The 19,472-nt window shown below is 59.3% G+C and overlaps 1 protein-coding gene across 2 annotated transcripts; it reads right to left on the bottom strand.

Annotated features, from left to right (window-relative positions):
• Positions 1-2,021: 2,021 nt before the first annotated feature.
• RAD23A (RAD23 homolog A, nucleotide excision repair protein) lies at positions 2,022-18,810 on the bottom strand. 2 transcript variants are annotated; one of them, XM_065419280.1, is made up of 9 exons: positions 18,646-18,810; positions 13,966-14,127; positions 13,415-13,617; positions 11,823-11,878; positions 10,743-10,870; positions 10,245-10,320; positions 9,771-9,901; positions 9,260-9,424; positions 2,022-5,109 (listed from the first exon to the last, which is right to left on the bottom strand). In XM_065419280.1, exons 1-9 carry the CDS (start codon positions 18,715-18,717, stop codon positions 4,996-4,998), a joined length of 1,107 nt encoding a protein of 368 aa, XP_065275352.1. In that variant the 5' UTR covers positions 18,718-18,810; the 3' UTR covers positions 2,022-4,995. The 2 variants fall into 2 exon arrangements, with proteins under 2 accessions (XP_065275352.1, XP_065275353.1); XM_065419281.1 differs by having other exon boundaries at positions 9,846-9,901; positions 18,646-18,806.
• Between the last annotated feature and the right edge of the window lie 662 nt (positions 18,811-19,472).

Genomic DNA, 19,472 nt, shown 5'->3' with positions numbered 1-19,472 from the left:
CCAGTGCCGGGACTCACCTGGCCGGCCCCCCCCCCCCCGAGCAGGGATCCGACCCCAGTGCCGGGACTCACCTGGCCGGGCCCCCCCCCCCCCCGAGCAGGGATCCGACCCCAGTGCCGGGACTCACCTGGCCAGGCCCCCCAAGCAGGGATCCGGCCCAGGTACCGGGACTCACCTGGCCGGGCCCCCCCCCGAGCAGGGATCCAGCCCAGTGCCGGGACTCACCTGGCCGGGCCCCCCCCCCCGAGCAGGGATCCGACCCCAGTGCCGGGACTCACCTGGCCGGGGCCCCCCAAGCAGGGATCCAGCCCAGTGCCGGGACTCACCTGGCCGGGCCCCCCCCCCGAGCAGGGATCCAGCCCAGTGCCGGGACTCACCTGGCCGGGCCCCCCCCCCCGAGCAGGGATCCAGCCCAGGTACCGGGACTCACCTGGCCGGGCCCCCCCCCCGAGCAGGGATCCAGCCCAGGTACCGGGACTCACCTGGCCGGGCCCCCCCCCGAGCAGGGATCCAGCCCCGGGTGCCGGGACTCACCTGGCCGGGCCCCCCCCCCCACCCGAGCAGGGATCCGGCCCAGGTACCGGGACTCACCTGGCCAGGCCCCCCCAAGCAGGGATCCGGCCCAGGTACCGGGACTCACCTGGCCGGGCCCCCCCAAGCAGGGATCTGGCCCCGGCTGCCGGGACTCACCTGTCATCCCCCAGCCTGAGCTCGGGGGGGGAGGGGGGGGCAGAGCCCATCGGCCTTTACACCAATCTGCCCCTTCCTGGGGTCACAGACGCTTCCAGCCTAGCGCTTTGGCAGCACTTCGTGTGAGTGGGGCCGGTTACAGCAGGGGGTGGGGGCCGGGGGTCTTGCTGCTGGAGCCTGGGTTGGGACTCTGGAGATCTCACTTTGAGTCCCAGCTCCTCCACAGACTCCCTGCGTGACCCTGGGCCAGTCCCACCCCAGCTCTGTGCCTCAGTTTCCCCCCCCCCTTTGTCTATTGAGACTGAGAGGTTTATGGGGCAGGGACAGTTCTCATGGGGTGTCAGTGCAGCGCCCGGCCCAACTCGGGGTCTGGGCAGCGCCCAGCCCATGGGGGCCCCGATCCCGGTCGGGGTCTGGGCAGTGCCCGGCCCATGGATGCCCCGATCCCGGTCAGGGTCTGTGCATCTGGCACAATGGGGGAGCCCCCAATTTTTGTGGGGCTCCTTAGTGCTACTGGGGTGTAACTAATACATTGCAGATCTGCCCAGGAACAGGAACTGCTGGAAAAGTCTCCAGCGCCCCGGTCCTGGAGCCGACAGCAGCTCCTGCAGGCCGCAGCGGGACACGGCTGCCCTCATGTGGCCTTGCGCCAACCCCATCTGCTTTGCACAAATGTGGCCAAACCTGCTTTCTGGGCCTGCCCGGCCCTGCAAGCCCGGCCCCTGCTGAGCAGGCCCCTCTGGTGGGGCCTAGCGGGCGCGGAACCAGCTGGGCTTGGGCTAGTCCATCGTAGGTTAGCCAGGGCCCTTGGCTCAAGTCAGCTGCCTCCAGGGTGCATGAAATGACTCAGCCCCCAGGCCCAACCCAGAGGTGGCTGCATTTCAGCCCTGGGCGAGGGCTCCCTGCACCCCACCCCGAGGCAGCTGCGTTCCAGCAGCCAGCGAAGCCATCCAGCCAGGCTGCTGTAAGATGCGTTGAGGGGCGAACAACGCTAGAGAAAACCCTATTAGCCTGTCCCACAGCTCCAGCCCCAGGAGCCAGGCCTCGTTCCCGCGGTAACGGTCTCCAAGCTCCTCCCGTCCCTGGCAACCACAAACACAACCCAGGGACACACACACAGAGTGAAGCGAGGCACACGGGCACTACCGGACTAGCTAGCTGGCCCTAGGGAAGAGAGCCACACTCCTGGGGCCAACCCGTCCCCTCCCAGCACAGGCATGTTTAATCATCCACACTCAATTATTCTGCGGGTTAAAAGAGCTCTCCCCTCCCCCGGCCGCTCACAGCTTCCCCCAGGCGCGGGTTAGAAAGAACAGGCCGGAGACGGTAGCTTTCGGGAGGTTCCGACCCGTCCTCGTCAGCGAGTGGCGGGGGCAGCTCGTTTATTTCACATTCCATTCATAGCACCCCAAAAACAGTGGGTGTGAAACAGCGGTTTCAGCCTCGACAGGGAGAGGCCGGCCGCCTGGGGGGACTGAAAGCTAGGGGGGAAATCTACACCCAGGGGCCAGGCCTGCTTCATTCCCCAGACCCTGCCTGGTTACCCATCACCCCGCTCAGTTCAGGCTACAGCTGAACAGCTCAAGATTGAAACAAATGAGGCCGGACCCCCGAGCTTGACCAGCCAGCCGAAGCACCTTCCCCTAAGGCTGCTGGGAAATTTAGGGAACCCCCCCCCCCCCCCCCCCGCATTCTGTTAAATCAGCAGCATGGGGGCCTTGAGGGCTGGTCTATGCTGACAATTTACATGGCCACACCTACATCTCGCAGGGGAATGAAAAACCCACGCCCCCGGGAGCCAGAGTTGAGCCGGGGTCTCGACCTGTGGACGAATCCTGCCCCGGGCCAAGCTGCCGCCTCTCCGGGAAGTGGATTAACTCCCAGCGCTGGAGCGAGAGTCTATTCTGAAGCGCTCGAGCAGCGTTTTCAGCATAGACGGAGCCTGAGACTCCAGCCCCGCCCCAGTGTTCGAGGCCAGCCTCCCGCGGCTCCCCTGGGGCCTCGAAACCTGCTGCTAAATTAACAGGCGCAACAAAGCTGCCGTAGGAGCGGTGCCAGGCAAGGGGGGAGCAGTGCCACCCAAAACGGCAGGTCTGACTGATGAGGCTGGGGTGTGGTGTGGAGGCCAAATTCCAGAACCCACCCCAGCCCCGCTTTCCCCACCCCACAAAGTGGGTGGGTAAGAACCACCCTCTTTTGGTTTTAAATTTGCATGTAATCCTTCCATCCCAACCCCCACTCCTCCCCTTTTTACCTACTGCGCCATCAAATCTATCCCCTATGCCATCTCCACTCCCAGAGTTTGATCGGGCCCCTGGTTAGCAGGCACAGACCCAGCGGCTGCTTAGGAACATTTATAAGTACAACCAAGAAAAACAAACCAACCTCAAAATAAACTGCAAATGCTAGGACACTGCTCCTTTAAGATGGAACTGTGGCCACAAGGCAAGGCCTGGATCTAACCAATGGACGCTATTGACTTGAGGCGTAGCTAAGATTGTGGGCCTATCAAACGCTTGTCCCCACCCACTTTGGAACCCATGTTCCCACCCCCTTAAAGTCACAGCTACTCTGCAATATCATGGAACTTAGAAGTTATTTATGGCTTCAGGATTTACTTTAGAGGCAAATACTCTGTTCTCTTTGCAACTGCACGCTGGGGAAAGCGAGCCCAAGCCAAGATTCGTATGCAACAGAATGGCTCAGAAAAATCAGGAGTTACTTCAATGGGGCGTCAAGGTTTTTGGGGCATGAGACAGGGAAGGAAATAGGGACGCAGAAACGGGTGTGATGATCTAGAATAATCAGCCAAGCCAGAATACACCAGAGCTGCAGGGATGTTTAGATCCAAGAGTAAATTGGGCATTTCAGGCGTTTAATTAAACACCATCTCGTTGGCATTAAAATAGCAGGGAGGAGGTGGGATGATGGTGGATTTTAATCTGATTTTTTGGGAGGTGGGTCAGAGCACATCTGCATTTCAAGGGGAGTGGAATCGGATTTTTAAATTACCAGGGTGAAGGGGGTAAAAGTTGCCCTGTTTCAAATAAATAGATTTTGATCTAATAAATCTGTATTTTTTAAATCCCACAAGGAGGAGAAAATCAAGGTTAAAGACACCCTATTTTTTGGTTCCCTTAAAACTACAATACAATTGGAAACAGGGCTTAAAACAAGCGGAGGAAAGGGCTGATCTGCAGCACTTTTCAAAGGGGTAATTTAAAAAAGATTCTTTAAGGGCAGGCAGGGTTTTAATGGCTTTCCATCTCCCTCGGCACAGCCCAGGCGCCGACGTCCGAGGGCAAAACACCGCAACCCTGCTCTCGCTGTCAGCATTGCTTCAGCGCTGTCTTTTCACGGCAGCCCTGGCCCGGCTCAGTGTGGACTGTTCGAAGGCAGCACCCACCTCTCGCCTTCCGCCGCGCGGCTGAGAGCTAGCGCAGAGTTTCGATGCACGCCTCGCAGGGAGGGCGGGACGAATGCCAGAGCAGCTGGGTTCTTAAAAATAGGTTGGGCTCCCAGGAAGCCAGTTCTCAAACCTCCCTGATCGTCAAACCGTACCCAAGAGATTAAAAGGGAGCTGGAGCGAACTGCTAGCGGAGGGCGGTTGGTTTAAACACGGCCTAGGCTAGGAGCAGGGATCCGTGCTCTGCTCAGCATGGATCCAGACTAGCGACATGGTTTAGCCTCATCTATGCAGGCAAAACCAACCCCTAACACAACAGGCTGGGGAGTGGGGTGGGCCCGCTGTGATCTGTGAGGTTTGAAGGGGGATAAACAGGGTCTAACACTGACTGTTGGCTGGACAGTGGCAGAAACCGGGGCTGGGGAAGGGACATTAAAGGAGACTGGGTGATGGATGGAAGCGGAGTACCTCAGCCTGTCCACAGGGGCTGGTCATCTCCACAACAAAGCAATCTGTCTGCACACAAGTTTTGGGCTGGGCTGCGCTGGGAGAGGAGCCCACAAACCCCCCTCTACCAGCTCCAAATCCCTTCTCCCCGCCCCAGAGCGAGCACCGTGCAGGAGAGGGGCACAGCTGAACTCACCCACGGCACGGGCGCTGGGGGGAGGGGGGCTGAGACTAGGGGCTGGTTCTGCTGCTCAATCCCCAGCTGTCCAGTTCCATGGGGAGGAGGGAAAAGAGCATTTCCTCGAGCCAGAAGGCCGGGCTGGTTCAATCTGGATGGGGGGCAGGTTGGGGGGGATTTGGGGTCTCTCCCACATACCCCTTAAATAGACAGGAATAGATATAGAGAGAATTTTTTTTTATATATAAAATTTTTTTCTTCCTTTTTCCTTGCATCACTCGTCATCGAAGTTCTGACTCAGCAGGAAATTGGCAGCCAGGTTTTCGTTCTTCTCACAAGCAAAGTAAGCCTGGATGACCAGACTTTCCGGGAATCCTAAGGCCTTTAACTGAGGGGACACAAAGGGAGACGCGTCAAAGGACCCTGCCTCTCTGCCGCCCTGTTATGTCCCAGCCGCCCTCAGGAACCGAGTCCCTCCGGAGCAGAGTGCCTGAGCCCACTTGGGACGCTTGAATGCGGGGGTGAAAGAGGGGCTGTAAACCCCTCAGGTTTGGGGGGCTGGGGAAAAATTCCCCCCAGTACAGGCGCTGTGGAGGACGGCCGTGGTGTCTTTGAGGACCCCCTCGTGCAGGGGCAGAGGCACTGCACTGCACCCCAGCAGGCCTGTGACTTCGACAGGGCTGTTATCTTAAAACCAGCTCTCCCCCCGGCCCCCAGCCCGCCAGGTCCGTGCTATCTCCTGGAGGCCTGACCACCTCACCCGCGGTCCCCGCGCCGGGAGCTGTAACCCGCCGCAGGGCGGGGGTGAAGTGCTGGCAGAGCAGAGCTGCAGCTGAGTTGTTCTGGAGCACGGAAGAGTGTGCTGGCTGCCAGGAGCTAAGACACGGGATGTGGACCCGAGCCTGAACCTACAGGAGGAGGAAAGAATCCACGGGAACAAATGGCACTGCTAGATTCTCGCGGGGACGCAGCCAGGGAGACTACGCCAGGCTGGGGAAGGCACTTAAAGAACGGGAGGCTCAGGTGATCTTCAGTGGGATTCTACCCGGCCCTAGAAGAGGAGGCTGAAGGCAAGATAAGACGATGATCAACACGTGGCTCAGGCAGTGATGCTATCACTGGGAGGCAGTCACGGGCAGAGGACTGTTCTCTGGGGACAGATGGCACCTGAGCAGGGAGGGCGACCGACGTCTGGGATGGAGGTTGGCACAATTGAAACTAGGGACTCAGGGCAGGCGTAATCTCCACATCTGACTAACAGTGAGCAGGAGGAAAGTCAAGTACAAGAGGATATGGCAAGGGAGAAAGGACGACAAGGTCCCAACGCCACTGACAGTAACAGTCGGGAAGGGGACACTGCAGTAGAATGACTGTCCCTAATCGGGTGAGGAACGTGGCCGAAGCTGAGCAGACAACGAAGACGTCTCTCCAGCTCCGCGAGGCGCCTGGGGAACAACATGGAGGGACAGGAAGCGAAAGCAGAGACGGGGAGGGACTGAAGGGAACGTGCCGCGCAGGGAAGAGGTGCAGCATTGGATGTTAATGACAAGGGAGAGTGGAGAGAAATGAGAAGTGACGGAATGGATAAAACAGAACCTATCTAGGTCACAACCACTTTGGGGAAGAAAGCTCAGAAAGGCTCTGCTGGGATGGTGCTTGGGCTCTGTTACGGACCCTCAGGATCTGGAGAGACCTCTAACGAACTCAACACGACTGGGAATTGCGATTACGGGAGACTTTAATCTCCCAGACTGATTGCAGGACAAACGGTATCTCATAAATGGTAGGGCCCAGGTGTTCCTTGATGGGACAGCCGACAGATTTCCTCACCAGTCACCGAACCCTCAAGAGCCAATGGTGTGTTAGATTTCGTGTTGGTAAGAAGCGAAGGTCTCATAGAAGAGCTGGTTGGGTCGAGAGCTCATGAGCTAATTCACCGTAAATGGAAGGATAAATAAAGTAGGTCAGGTCTGAATCGAGAGTCCTGGATTTCAAAAGGGCAACTTAAAAAAAGTGAAGGGAAGCAGTTTGGGAAGCGGACTGGCCCGGAGAACTCAAGGATCTGAATGTGGAGGAGGCGTGGCATTATTTTAAGCCAAAGGTGCAGAAATAGCCTGAAGCCAGCGGGGGAATCACAGGGAAGGGCTGCACCTCAAGCATCTCAACCAGGGGACTGAGAGAGCCGAAAACCTACAAGGAACGGAAGGTGGGATGGATCAGCAAAGAACACGACCTCTAGGGGAGAACTGCCAAAAGCCAAGCAGAGCTGGAGCTTGCCAAGGAAATTAAACCCACCAGGAAACGGTTCTTTAGCCATAGGGGGAAAAAAAAGAAAACAAGGAAAGAAGTGGGACGCTCCGCACTGCAGATGGGCAGGAGATTAAAGATAATCTAGGCCTGGCCCAACACCTAAACGAAGGCTGTGTCTCAGTTTTTCATAACGGTGATGAGTTTTTAACTGGGGACAGTGGCAGGGTGGCTGATGGGAATGAGGATACAGAGGTTGAAATGACCACATCCAAGGTGGACACCAAACTCAGTTGAATAGGAGCACGTCGGGGGGCCCAGATAATCTCCATCCAGGAATATTGAAGGAACTGGCACGTGAAATTGCAAGGCCAATAGCAAGGATTTGTAATGAACCGTAAACTCGGGGGTCGTACCCTGCGACTGGGGAATTGCCAACACAATACTTGTATTTAAGGGGGTGGGGGATGACAAAGTGATCCAGGAAACTAAAGGCCCTTCAGTGTGACCTCAATTGCATGCGAAGTCTTAGAACAAATTTTGAGAGTAATTAAGGACAGGGGTAAATGGTAATTGGGAATAAAGACAACATGGATTTACAAAAGGTAGATCTTGACAGACCAATCTGATCTCTGTTTCTGAGAAGATCTCTGATTTGCTAGACAAAGGAAGTGCAGCAGGTCTAGCCAACCCGGATTTCCGTAAAGCATTTGATACAGTTCCCATGTGGGAAATTAGTTCTACAGGATCAATAGGAGAATCGAAAGGCGGGTAAAGGAACTGGTTAAAGGGAAGACTACATCAGGTCATGCTGAAAGGTGAATGCAGGCTGGAGGGAGGCTACTAGAGGAGTCGGTCAGGGACCAATGTTATCGAACATTTTAACGTGATGCAGCTGTGAAAAAGGCGAATGCTGTCCTAGGATGCATCAGGCGAGGTATTCCCAGTAGAGACAGGGAAGCGTTAGTGCCATTATACAAGGCACTGGTGAGACCTCACCTGGAACACTGGGTGCATTTCTGGGCTCCCATGTGGAAGAAAGACCAATTCAGATTAGAAATGGTGACTAGGATGATCCGAGGACTGGAGAGCCGACTCGTTCAGCCTAACCACACGAAGGCTGAGGGGAGATCTGATCGCTCCTGTACGTCAGAGAGGACTTATTGAAGGGCCAACGTTGGCACAAGCCCAAATGGCTAGAAACTGGCCATCAGGAAGTTTAGGCTTGAAATTAGATGAAGGTTTCTAACCATCAGAGGAGGGAAGTTCTGGAACAATCTCCCAAGGGGAGGGCTCTGAGTTACCACGGAGAATTCTTTCCAGGTGTCTGGCTGGTGGGTCTCACCCACGTGCTCAGGGTCTAACCCATCACCAGGTTTGAGGTTGGGAAGGATTTTCCCCCAGGTCAGACCGGGCAGAGACCCTGGGGGTTTTTCCCTCTGCAGTGCGGCGCCTGGGTCACTTGCAGGTTTGAACTAGAGCAAATGGTGGATTCTCTGTAACTTGAAGTCTTTACGTCAAGATTTGAGGACTTCAGTAACTCAGCCAGCTGCTATGGGCGTGTTCCTGGAGGGGGTGGGTGAGGTTCTGTGGCCTTAGATGTGCAGGTCAGACTAGGTGATCAGGACAGACCCTTCTGGCCTTAAAGTCCATGAGTCTCTGGAGGTCGCCATGAACCCAGCAATGGCCCTTTCTGGATCTGACCAGGTGGAAAAGACTCGGAAGACTCCCCTGTTCACTCTGAAGACTAATGATGCCACTTTGACGCACATTTCAGCAGAGGTATCCAGCTCCGCTGGGATATTGTGGGCGGAGCTTGGCAGCGCTGCCCTTCCCCATCAGGGAGGACCACGCCCATTTGGGGGGGAGGACCAAATTAGTTATGCTCCATTGCTTGCAAAGTCAGAGCTGTCTACTCCCCCCCCGGCGCCTCTGTCCCGTCTCAACCACCCCCCCGTGTGGTCAAGGCTACAACCTGGCCTTTATGTTAATAACCGAACTCAGTTCTTGTTCAACTCCCAGCTCAAGGGGCTCAGCATCAGACCAGATCAGGCTTTTGGAGCTGTCAGGGACAGACAAACAGACTCCAGGAGTCCTGGCCTCCAGCTCGCCCCCTTCCCGCTCCAACCACTCTACCCCAACTCCTGGCACAGAGCTGGGGATAGAACCCAGGAGTCCTGGCTCCCAGCCTCTAGACCCCACTGCACCCTTGTTGGGGCTCTCCAGCGCAGGGATCCCGGGGCACCCCAGCAGGCAGGGTGGCTCCTGGCACAGCCAGCCCCCCCCCTTACCCTTTCTATGGCTTCTTTTTCCTGAGGCGTGACCTGGATGTAGTTCATCTGGGGAGCTTCCTCTCCGATGGCCCCGATCTCCCCCTCGATGTCAGAGATGTCGGCCATCTCGCCCAGCGGCTCGTTCAGCATCTGAATGAACTGCTCTTGGTGCTGGCTGATTTGCTGGGGAGGGCAGGGGGGGAGGGAGTCAGGCTTAGGGAGAGACGCCCTTCCCCTCCCAGAGCAGGGCCTCCACAGCCCCTTTTCCCAGCGGGGAAACTGAGGCACAGAGAGAGGCAGGGTCTTGTTCAAGGTCACAAAGCAACCCACTGGTAGAGCCAGGGTTAGAACCCAGGAGTCCTGGGTCCCCCCCCCAACCCCCTGCTCTAACCCATCAGACCTCACTCCCTTCCCAGAGCCAGGCACAGAACCCAGGAGTCCTGCCTCCCTCCACTCCAGACACACTCCCCTCCCAGTGCTACTTCCGGCTCCTCCTCCATGGCCTCTTTCAGCCCCTGCCCCCCTTTACCTGCAGTAGCTGGGGGTTCTCCTGGCCCAGCTGCTGGAGCAGGGCCGGGAGCAGGGCTGGGTTCTGCTGGATCACCTGTCGCATGTTCTGGAATTGGGGCTGGTCTCTCAGGAACTCCAGCGGGTTCTCGCCTGCGGGGCAGGAGTGGGCAGGGTGAAGCCAGGCCATGCCTTGAAGGGGCAGGGCCCACCTGAGCCATGCCCCACACAGGTGGGGCACTGGTGATCACAGGATAAGAGGGGTATCTAGCCAGGGGGAGAGGGCCTGGAACCACCCCCTCCTCCCCGAGGGACCAGTTCGGGTCACCATCTGCCTCCCCCGGCTGCATGCTCTCAGCGGCCTTCCATAGCCCCCGCTCCACAAGCGCGAGAGCCTTCTCCCACGCAGCTCCAGCCCCTGGCCCGGCCGCCCCAGGTCTCCCCCTCCCACCACGGTCCCTACGTCTCACATAGGAGCGGGAGGACCATCACTAACCTTCTGGTGCTCGCTGCTCTGTGGGTTGGCTCTCCTGGATCGGGGCTCTCTCCGGCTCGGAGGTGCCCGGGATGCCCTGTGAAGTCAAACGGGCATTGTTAGTGCTGTCTAGCGCCCCTCCCCCCACAGCAGCCCCTGCCCCACGGGGCTCACCCCGCAAGGGGCCCGAAAGGAACTCAGTCTCTGGGGTTTGCCCGGCACCCCATGTCCTGCCAACGAGGGGGCAAGCTAGCCTCAGGCAATGCGGGCACCCCTGGGCTGGATCAGAACCGGTGTCCTTACGGGTCCCACTCCCGTAAGCCATCCAGATGTGGATGGGAAAAAAATCATTTGCCCAAAGTCACAGAGCGAGTCAATGGTAATGAAACCCAGGAGTCCTGGCTCCCGGGCCCCCCCGGTCGAACCCCCTAGACCCCACTCCCCTCCCCGAGCTGGGGATCGAATCCAGGAGTCCTGCCCCCCTCGCTCGACCTGTTCCAAGCCCTGGTGCTCCCTTACCGTCAGCAGGTACTCCACGGCTCGGTGGGGGTTGTTGTAGCTGGCCCGGAGCGCGGCCACTACCCGCTCCCGCTCGTATCCCATGGACATGATCTCGGTCAGCATCGTCTCGTACTCCGAGCCGGTCACTGCGGGCGGAAGGGGACAACAGCCCGGGCTGAGGGAGAGCCAGCAGTCTTGGGGTGCCCAGCACACGCTCGCCAAGGGAAAGGGGGGCAGGTGCTGGCTACGAACACAGCCCTTCCCCCTCCGCCAACATCTCCCAGCACGGGATCGGCCCCCCCAACCCCGCAGGGGAAGTGACTCAAAGTCACCCTGAGTCAGGGGCAGAGCTGGGACTAGAACCTAGGAGTCCTGGCTCCCTGCTCCACACCCCACCCTGTCCATGACTAGTGCTCCTGGCCACTACCGTAATACAGCTAAACAACACCCACGCACCCCTCATGTCCACCTTAGCCTGAGATGGAATCCAGCCCACAAGTGCTGGGAAAAGAAGGCCCAGGAGACCTGGCTCCCAGCCCTGTCTCCCCAGCTCTAACCACTAGACCCCACTCCCCATGCAGAGCTCGGAAGAGAACCCAGGAGTCCTGGCTACCAGTCCCCTCCCCCCCGGCTTTTTTCCCCTAACGTGGCCCCTCTGCTAACGAATGCCTGGAGACGGTCGCCTTTTATCCTTGGAACAGACAGCCCAGGCTGCCCCAGAGCGGCTGGCAGTGGAGACCCAACCAACTCATCACACAGGGCACCGAACAACCCGGGGATTGGAACCCGCCCTGCACTGAAACCTGAGATCACGATGAGGGAGGCAGCTCCCCCCTCCCCAGCCGAGCCATCACCCCCACCCCCCGCAGACGGAGGGGTAACGCTGCGAAGGGGGGTCCTGCTCCCGGCCCCCGTACACCCGCAACAGGAAGAGGGGGTTGTTTTATCCAGCGACGGCCACCAGAGGGCGCCCCCACCCCACGAGCTCATGCTGCAGGAGCCATGGAGCAGCCGGCCCGGGGTGCTGGCAGGCGCTCTCTGCTGCCGCCCAGGGACCCCGGCCGCCTGCCCCAGCCCCAGCGAGGGGATTTCACCTACCCAGGGTGGAAGCCGCGTCGTCTGGGTGCCCCACGCTACCTGAAGAGGGAACAGAGCTGCAAATTTAAAAGAGAGGAATAGTAGCTGGCTCCTTCCAAACAGCCGGGCAACAAGCAAACCGCCAGGGGCCAACACTGCGCTGGGCCGGGCCGGGCTCCCAGCGCTGGGAGGATCCGCAGGTCCCTTCTCCCTGAGATCTGACCCCAGCCCTGCCTGCGCTAGGAAAGCAGCGTGGTTCTGAACGTCACCGCACGTGTTCGAAATCCCACGGACATGGCCCGCGCGTTTGGAGTCTCTGGAGTTTGCGAGCGGGTCCCCGCTCTCCCTTTCTCGGTGTTCGTGCAGCGCCTGGCACAGCGGGGTCTTGGCGCTACCGTAATACCACTAATAGCCGCTAGCCACTCTCAGGATCCGAGGGCTCAGATGGTGTCTACGGCAGAAAATCCCTCTGGTTTCAAGTTCAGCTGGATTTTTTGTTTTCAGCCGGTGCAGACCCCAGGGTGGAGGCCTTTATGCCCTGCTGGGTGACCACGGGCAAGTCACGCCTCGTGCCTCAGTTTCCCCATCTGTAAAATGGGGATAATGCTCCTGACCAAGTGCTTTAGATCTACTGAGGAATTATTATTGTTTCAGCTCGGGTGATGCTGTTCCCAAAGGGCTGAAGCTAACCCACCAGGCCCAGCCCTGACAGCGGAATCAGGGTCCACCCTGGGGTAACAATGTCTGAACATTGGTGACCTCACAGCCGAGTTTTTGGAAGCCTGCCTGATCCTGCCACAGGCCGGCTCTCCCTCGCCTCGCTGCCGTCCCCGTTGGAAGGACCCACCACCCCACTGCCACGTTAACTTTCTTGGGGCTATGCCTGGCGTGACCCAAGCCCACAAATTTGCACCTGCCGATCTCTGAGAGCAGGGGTGTCTTCTTGCCAACGCTATTTCTAACACACGCTCGTCTTTTCTGCCCAGGAGACACGCGGGGTCTTCGCCACATCTCAAGGGGCACCAGGTCACTAACGGAAACTAAACGGCTTTTCGATCTGCCCTGAAATCAAACCAGCCCCGCTGCTCGTGGGGACGAGCTCTCGGCCAGCAGCCTGGCTCATTCTGTGCTTCACAGGCAAGCTCGGTGCCCCCCGCAGCCCCTTCCTGTCCCCACACCCCGGGGACGCGGCCATTCATCCGCTGCAGTCTGCGTGTGGGATCATTGCAGTGTAACCACCTCTGGGGTGAGAGGTGGCAACTGCTTAACAGCCACATGGCAACGTTACCCTTAAAAAAACAAACACCACAGGGAAGAAGGCACGACTGCACTGATGGGGAAACTGAGGCACAGAGCTGCAAAGTGACTGAGCCAGTCAAAGTGAATCTGTGGAAGGGCTGGGACTAGGACCCAGGAGTCCTGACTCCCAGCCCCCTTGCTCTAACCACTAGACCCCACTCCTCCAAGTTAAAGATGTTCCAAGTTCCCACAAAGGAACGTTATGCCCACACTCCCCCCATTCTCTGGGGCATGACATCGGGGTACCTGGAGTGACTGAGCTATGAACATAGACAGGCAGGCGCGGGGAGGGGGCACGTGCTCTCTGTGCTTACCCGGCAGTGGATTCGGGCAGCGTGACGGCAGCCGGCTCCTCCGGAGGCTTCTCCTCGCTTGGCGCCGCGGGTGCTGGGGGCAGGACAGCATCAGCACCGGCTGCAGGCGCCGGCGTCTGCCCCACCGATGGGGTTGGCTCCGGGGCACTGGCCAGCCCAGCATCACCAGATGAGGGGGCCGGGACGCCTGAGTTGGATTTGGTCTGAGGAAACAAGCAGCGCTGAAGGGTGCAGCTGGGGTCTCTGCCCCCCGCTCCCCAACCACATGCGAGATCAGCTCCCAACCCCTGGGGAAGCAGCTGCGGTGAAGGGGGGCGGGAAGGAACTGCCCTTTGGCCCTGGCTGACTGCATGTGTTATACAATCAGTACTAACTGTGAGAGGAGAGCGCCCCCTAGTGCCACTCTGGGGTCAGCACCGACAGCGAGGGGAGAGCGCCTCCTACGGAGCGGGTGTGAAAAGCTGCCTTCTTTCCGCAGCATCCCAGCCAGGGGCAGCTCCTACCCCTGACCCGGCAGCCTAGCCATGAGCGGGAGCAGGGCCCGGCCGTACCTTGGTCACCATGACCACCACGAAGTTCTTCTCGTCGATCTTGTACTCCTTGATGGCGACGTCGTCGCTCAGGATCTTGCCGGCGTAGATCAGCTTCTGGCCCGACACGGGGAAGGCCTCCTTGCCTTTCTCGGCCTCAATCTTCTCCTTGAGGACCCGCACCTGCCGGGCGGGACGAGACGGCCCCGTCAGCTGGGTATGCAGATCCCTGCATGGCTGGGAGGGGGACCCCTCTCCTTCCCCACCCCGCTCCCGCCCCCGGCCGGGCTCCAGCGCCGATATTAGGCGGGAGGATTAAGGAGGTGTCGGGTCAGGTTGGTTTGTTCCTGCCCTGGTTCTCTACACCCTAGTCTGGTCTTGCGGGAAAGGCCCTGACCTGGGACTCGGGAAATCTGGATCTGCCGCCGACTCCCTGGGTGTCCCGGGGCAACTCTCTGGCTCTGAGCTGCCAACCTGTTGCCCAGATGCTGCACCTGAGTCCCACCCTGCATCTGGGCTCGCTGTGATGGTGACAGCCTCTCACTGTGTGTGGGCAGCGCCTGGCCTGATGGGGCTTGATCTTGGCTGAAGCCTCTAGATAACCTCACAGCTGCGTAGACTGGAAGCTCTTTGGGGCTGGGACCGTCTCTGTTGGGTGTTTGTACAGCGCCTAGCACAGTGCGGTCCTGGGCTACGATCAGGGCTCCTGGCCACCACTGTAATCTAACTAAGTAATATACACGAAAGACACCGGATGCGCTCCCTAGGGCAGGTCATGGGATGTCTTGGGCTCACGTGTGCCCGTTACCCCCGGCCAAGCTGCAGCTGCGACTCTCCCCCGGCTGCCAGGATCGCCCAGAGCACCAATTACAGCTGAATGGTGCCAACCGAGACCAGGGAGGGGCACGTGCAGACACTGGCCCCCCCGGCACCCCTCTACCCAGCACGGGGTGTTTCTGGGACACATGCTGTGCTCGTGATGGAGGCAGCTTCCCGGCAGGGCAGGGCCAGGCCAGATTACACAGGCCAGCAGCAGCTCTCAGAAGGGGAGGCTGAGGCTGAGGCCCTGGGTTAAAGGAGGGGCTGGGGAACCGGGACAGCTGCCACTGCAGCTAACGCAAGCCGGAGGCTCCTTCCTGGGGGCAGCTAAGGGCTCGGGGGGATCCCCGCGGGACACTTGGGGACTGAGGACGTCTGGTCACTAGGATCCGAGCTGTATTTCTACACACTGGAACTAGGGTTCGCCCTGGCCAGCCAACACCACACTGCAGCCAGCACTGACCGTGAGGGCCCTACGGCACCCCCCAGAGCTACTCCCTGCAGCACAGCGCCCCCTACTGCTGCACTGGGGCAGCACTACCCGCAAAGTGCCCCCTGCTGAGCCCCTCCCCCATTGCTCCCTGCAGCACAGCGCCCCCTAGTGCCACAACACGGGCAGCACGGACACATGGCAGAAAAGCCTCATCTACACCAAGATTTTCCACACATGTTGAACACACCCATTACCCCCAGCGTAAACAGGGCCTGGCTGTCCCCTGGGAATCACAGTCAGCCACTGGGAAAGTCCCACTGGTCCTGGATGCGTCTGCATTGGTCTCTGGGTGACTAAACCACTCATGCCTTCTCTGCCTCGGTTTCCCCGTTGGTAAGACAGGGAACTATTCCCTGGTCCTTGCAGGCAGGGGGCAGAGTCATGAGGCTCAACCCATTCCGGTTTGCAAGGCCCTCTGGGAGAATTACTGAGCAACTGCTTCTGCAAGCATGTATCCCATCCCCCCACCCCTCCAGGACACCCCACACGGCCAAGCCGTGGAGCCTTCGCACCAGACGCTCTCCTGCACCCCGGAGGACAATGGTGTCCCAGCGGGGACCCGTCGGAACAGCTGCAGAGCCCTGTGAGACAAGTGAGTAGGAGCCAAGAGATATTTTCGGCTGCTGGGTTGAGCCAAAACGAAGCCTGACGCCCTGTGAAAAGCATGTGGGACTCCAGCTATTTAAAAAAGGAACCATTGCCTCACCCGTCTCCTCCCATGGGCACGACCGTCTGGATCAGCGAGGCGACAAAACCGTATCACCCACTACCCAAGTGCGGCTGCCTCTGCGGTGGAGCACGGCAGCTGTTTATACCGAGGTCCCTCGCCCGGTGTGGAGATGCAGCCACCTCCCGGGTGGGCTGTTTATACCGACACGGAAGTGAATCCAGCGTCCCAGTACTGAGGGAGAGGAGAGCGCGCAGAGCAGGAGTTGCCACTTACAAAGCCAGCAAGGGAATTGTAACGGCCAAGCCCAGAGCCGTGCCGGCACGAGGCCCAGCATAGCTGCAGCTATCGGTAGAGCTAACTCGCCGGGGAGCAGCAGATAAGGTCTGCGCTGCATCTACAAGGGGCTCAGGGGCGCAGACACAGCCCTAGCTGGGAAGGGATCGGGAGTTACAATCAGACAGGGAGCCTTCAAGTCAGTTAAAAACCCAGCCTCTGACCTTCGCCTCCTGAGAGCATTAAGGCCGGCCTAGTGCACGTCACCCAATCCCCTTTTGCCTTTCAGCTTGCCCCGTGAGGGCAGGCGCAGCAGTTTCACCTTGGTGTTTAATCAGTTTCACTCAGCTTCATGGGCCCGGCTCCGCAGCCAGCGCTTTCCTTGGCGGCGGCTTGGGCCTGCTTATTGCCAGGGGCTAGTTTGCAATAAAGACACCAACAATCCTAAGCATGTGATTCATAATCTGGGGAAGGCCCAACAGAGACTGGGGGCGCACAGTGCCAGGCGCTGCACAGACACGGAGTGAGAGCTCACAGGCTGAACAGACAAGACATGGGAAGCCCCTCCCATTATACAGGAGGGGAAACTGAGGCACGGAACAATGAAGGGACGTGCTCAAGATCAGACAGGCAGTCTGTGGCAGAGTTGGGAACTAACCCCAGATCTTCAGTCCCACCACAGGGACTTTACTGGCTATAAACGGGAGGGGAGCTGTCCAGCAAACAGTTTCTGTCTTAAAACGTGATCTGTGCTGTGAAAAACATTTGAAATCCCTTTGCCCTCCTGGGAAGTTTCTCAGCTGCAAAAGTGACAGGGGATATTTCAAATGGTACTAAAAAAAAAATATGATAGTAAGATTTGGATTGCTAGTGTTTATTTTTATATGCATCATACCCGCACCCTAAATTCTGGACCCCCACCCTCCCAATAAAGGGCCCCTTAAAATCAGTGACGCCTAAAGCACAAAGGAAACAGGTCTGAGTGCAGGACTCCGCTCCCCACTAAAGCCTCAGTCTGAACTCAGCGTTATGTTTGGAGGGAGAAGATCCGATTGACAGCACACCCTATGCACTAACCGCTTGGAACGGGACCCAGGAGTCCTGTCTCCCAGCCACCAGCTCTCATAATAATCCCTAGCTCTCATAAGGCACTTTTCATCTATTGGTCGCCAAGGGCTTTACAAAGGAGGTCAGTATGATTCTCCCCATGTTACAGACGGGAAAATTGAGGCTCGGAAGGAGAAATTACTTGTGCCAAGTCACCCTCCAAACCAGTGGCAGAGCTGGGAACTGAACCCAGGTGTCCTGAGTCCCAGTCCAATGCTCTAACCACTAGGCTGTATTAGCCCCACAAGATAGTGGGTTCGGTTCCTCCAGGGGACTCCAGTCACCTTTGACATGAGTCACATGAACATGGATCATGAAGGTATTAAGGTTTCACCTCTAACATCTCAAGGGTGTCTATGACTGAGAGGAGGGTCAGGGAGAGAGAGAGACGCAGGGGGTTTGCACCCCAGTGGGGGAAGCAGGCAGAGAGGCCGATGGGAACAGGAGCAGGACAGACCCCACTGTGAAATCTCCTCCCCCCGCCCCTCCACTCCATCGGAACCGGGAAGTGGGGGGAGACACACCAGCTGGGATCAGCTTGTCTTCCTGCTCCCCCCCTCCCCCAATTGCTCTGGGCCAGGCAGGCGATGCCCAGCAGTGACCGCCCAGGCCCCAGGGACATGCACCAGGCCCAGCTTTGCCTGCCCTGGAACATTTCTCAACGGGAGCTAATAGGGACTTGCTGAAAGAGTCCCAGATGTACCACCTGCTACTACCCCAGTACAGGGGCACACAGGCAACTTGGCTCCCTCACCCCTCTCCTTTCTGAGGCTCCCACCCCCACCCACATGGAGCCATCCACCCCTCCTCCCATGCCCCATCCCCTGCCCTTCTGGCACTCTCACCCCATATCTCATCCATCCCCCCCCACGCTCCTGCCCATACCCCTTAAAGCTGATACTCTTACTGTGTGCATCTCACTCCCGGGAAGGGAAGAGTGCCCCACGCAGACTAGGGCCCATCCCATGAGTGGGCAGGGGGGGTGTTACACTTTTGGGGGAACGGTAGGGAGGCTGCCCCACATGGCAGGGAGGAGTTGGGACCGCCCCACGTGGAGCTGCCAGGGTGGTGGGGCAATTGGTTCAGGACCATGTGGAGCGGGGGGGGGGGGGGGGGATTGGTGCAGGACCATGTGGAAGGGGAGAGGCTGGCCCCAAATGGGGAGGGAGATTTGGGCCAGGACCAGGGGGGGGGGGGGTCTGGCCCCACACGGGAAGAGGGAGCTAGGATTGTGCGGGGGGGGGGGGGCGCCCTACCTGCGGGGGGAGGGGCGGGGCCGGGGGGGCTGCCCCCCACGTGGGGTGGGGGCTGGGCTGAGCTGGGGCCGCGCCCCCCTCACCGTCTCCTCGGGCTCCATGCGGATCTTGAAGGTTTGCTGCTGCAGCGTCTTGAGGGTGACGGTCACCGCCATGGCGGGCGGGCGGGGCGCGCCGGGCGGACGCTTCTTCCCAACGGACTCGGCAGCCCCACAACATGCAACTCACGCCGCCGCCATCTTAGCGCCCCGCCGCTTCCGGCCCCGGCCAGGGAGCGGGCCCGGCACGTGACAGGGGCAAGCGCGGGCCTCGATCACGTGACGGGGGGCGCCGCGACGCCGAGCGGGGGCTGAGGCAACCGCGTGAGGGGAACGGGGGCGATCACGTGACGGGGGGGACACAAAATGGCCGCCCCGCTGGGCTAACATGGCTGAGCGCTTGGCCCGGGAGCCCCGCCGCTCCCAGCAGGCAGCGCGGCCCGTGACTCCCACGCGTGTCCCTGGCGGGGAGGGCAGGAAGCGCCTGTCCGTCCCACGCAGGCCAGGGAGCGGGCGCCCCGCTCCAGGCCAGGCCCTGCGCCCCCCCATACAGTGCAGGGGATAGTTCATAGGGGGACGAGGGGGCCCAGATGTCCTAGGGACAGGCCCCATGGTGGGGTCTTTTTCTTATATAGGCTCCTATTACCCACCCCCCCACACACACACTTTTCACACTTGCTGTCTGGTCACCCTACCCGGGCCGAGCCTGAGCCGTACCTGTCATCTCTTTGAAGTTTGTCATGAAGTTTCTCAGCAGAGCGGTGGCCCCTGCAGCCACCCATGAGAAGCAGCGGGCTAAGCCGCACGGATCCTACAAATATACAGCAGGACTGAGGGTGGGCCTGGCTCCTTCCTTAGACAGCACCTGGCTC

This window comes from Emys orbicularis, chromosome 19, assembly GCF_028017835.1.
Source record: "Emys orbicularis isolate rEmyOrb1 chromosome 19, rEmyOrb1.hap1, whole genome shotgun sequence".
NCBI classification, from domain to species: domain Eukaryota; kingdom Metazoa; phylum Chordata; order Testudines; family Emydidae; genus Emys; species Emys orbicularis.
Note: the sequence above shows the minus strand (reverse complement) of the source record. Positions and strands in the feature narration are given on the sequence as shown.

Bases quoted from the DNA above. Each gene is read 5' to 3' on its own strand.
- RAD23A (XM_065419280.1), bottom strand. From the start codon at position 18,717: ATGGCGGTGACCGTCACCCTCAAGACGCTGCAGCAGCAAACCTTCAAG. The intron at 9,902-10,244 runs GTTAGTGATGGT...CCTGCCCCGCAG, and splicing joins AGAGCAGCGAGCACCAGAAG to GCGAGAACCCGCTGGAGTTC. The intron at 9,425-9,770 runs GTAAAGGGGGGC...TGCCCTCCCCAG, and splicing joins AGAACCCCCAGCTACTGCAG to CAAATCAGCCAGCACCAAGA.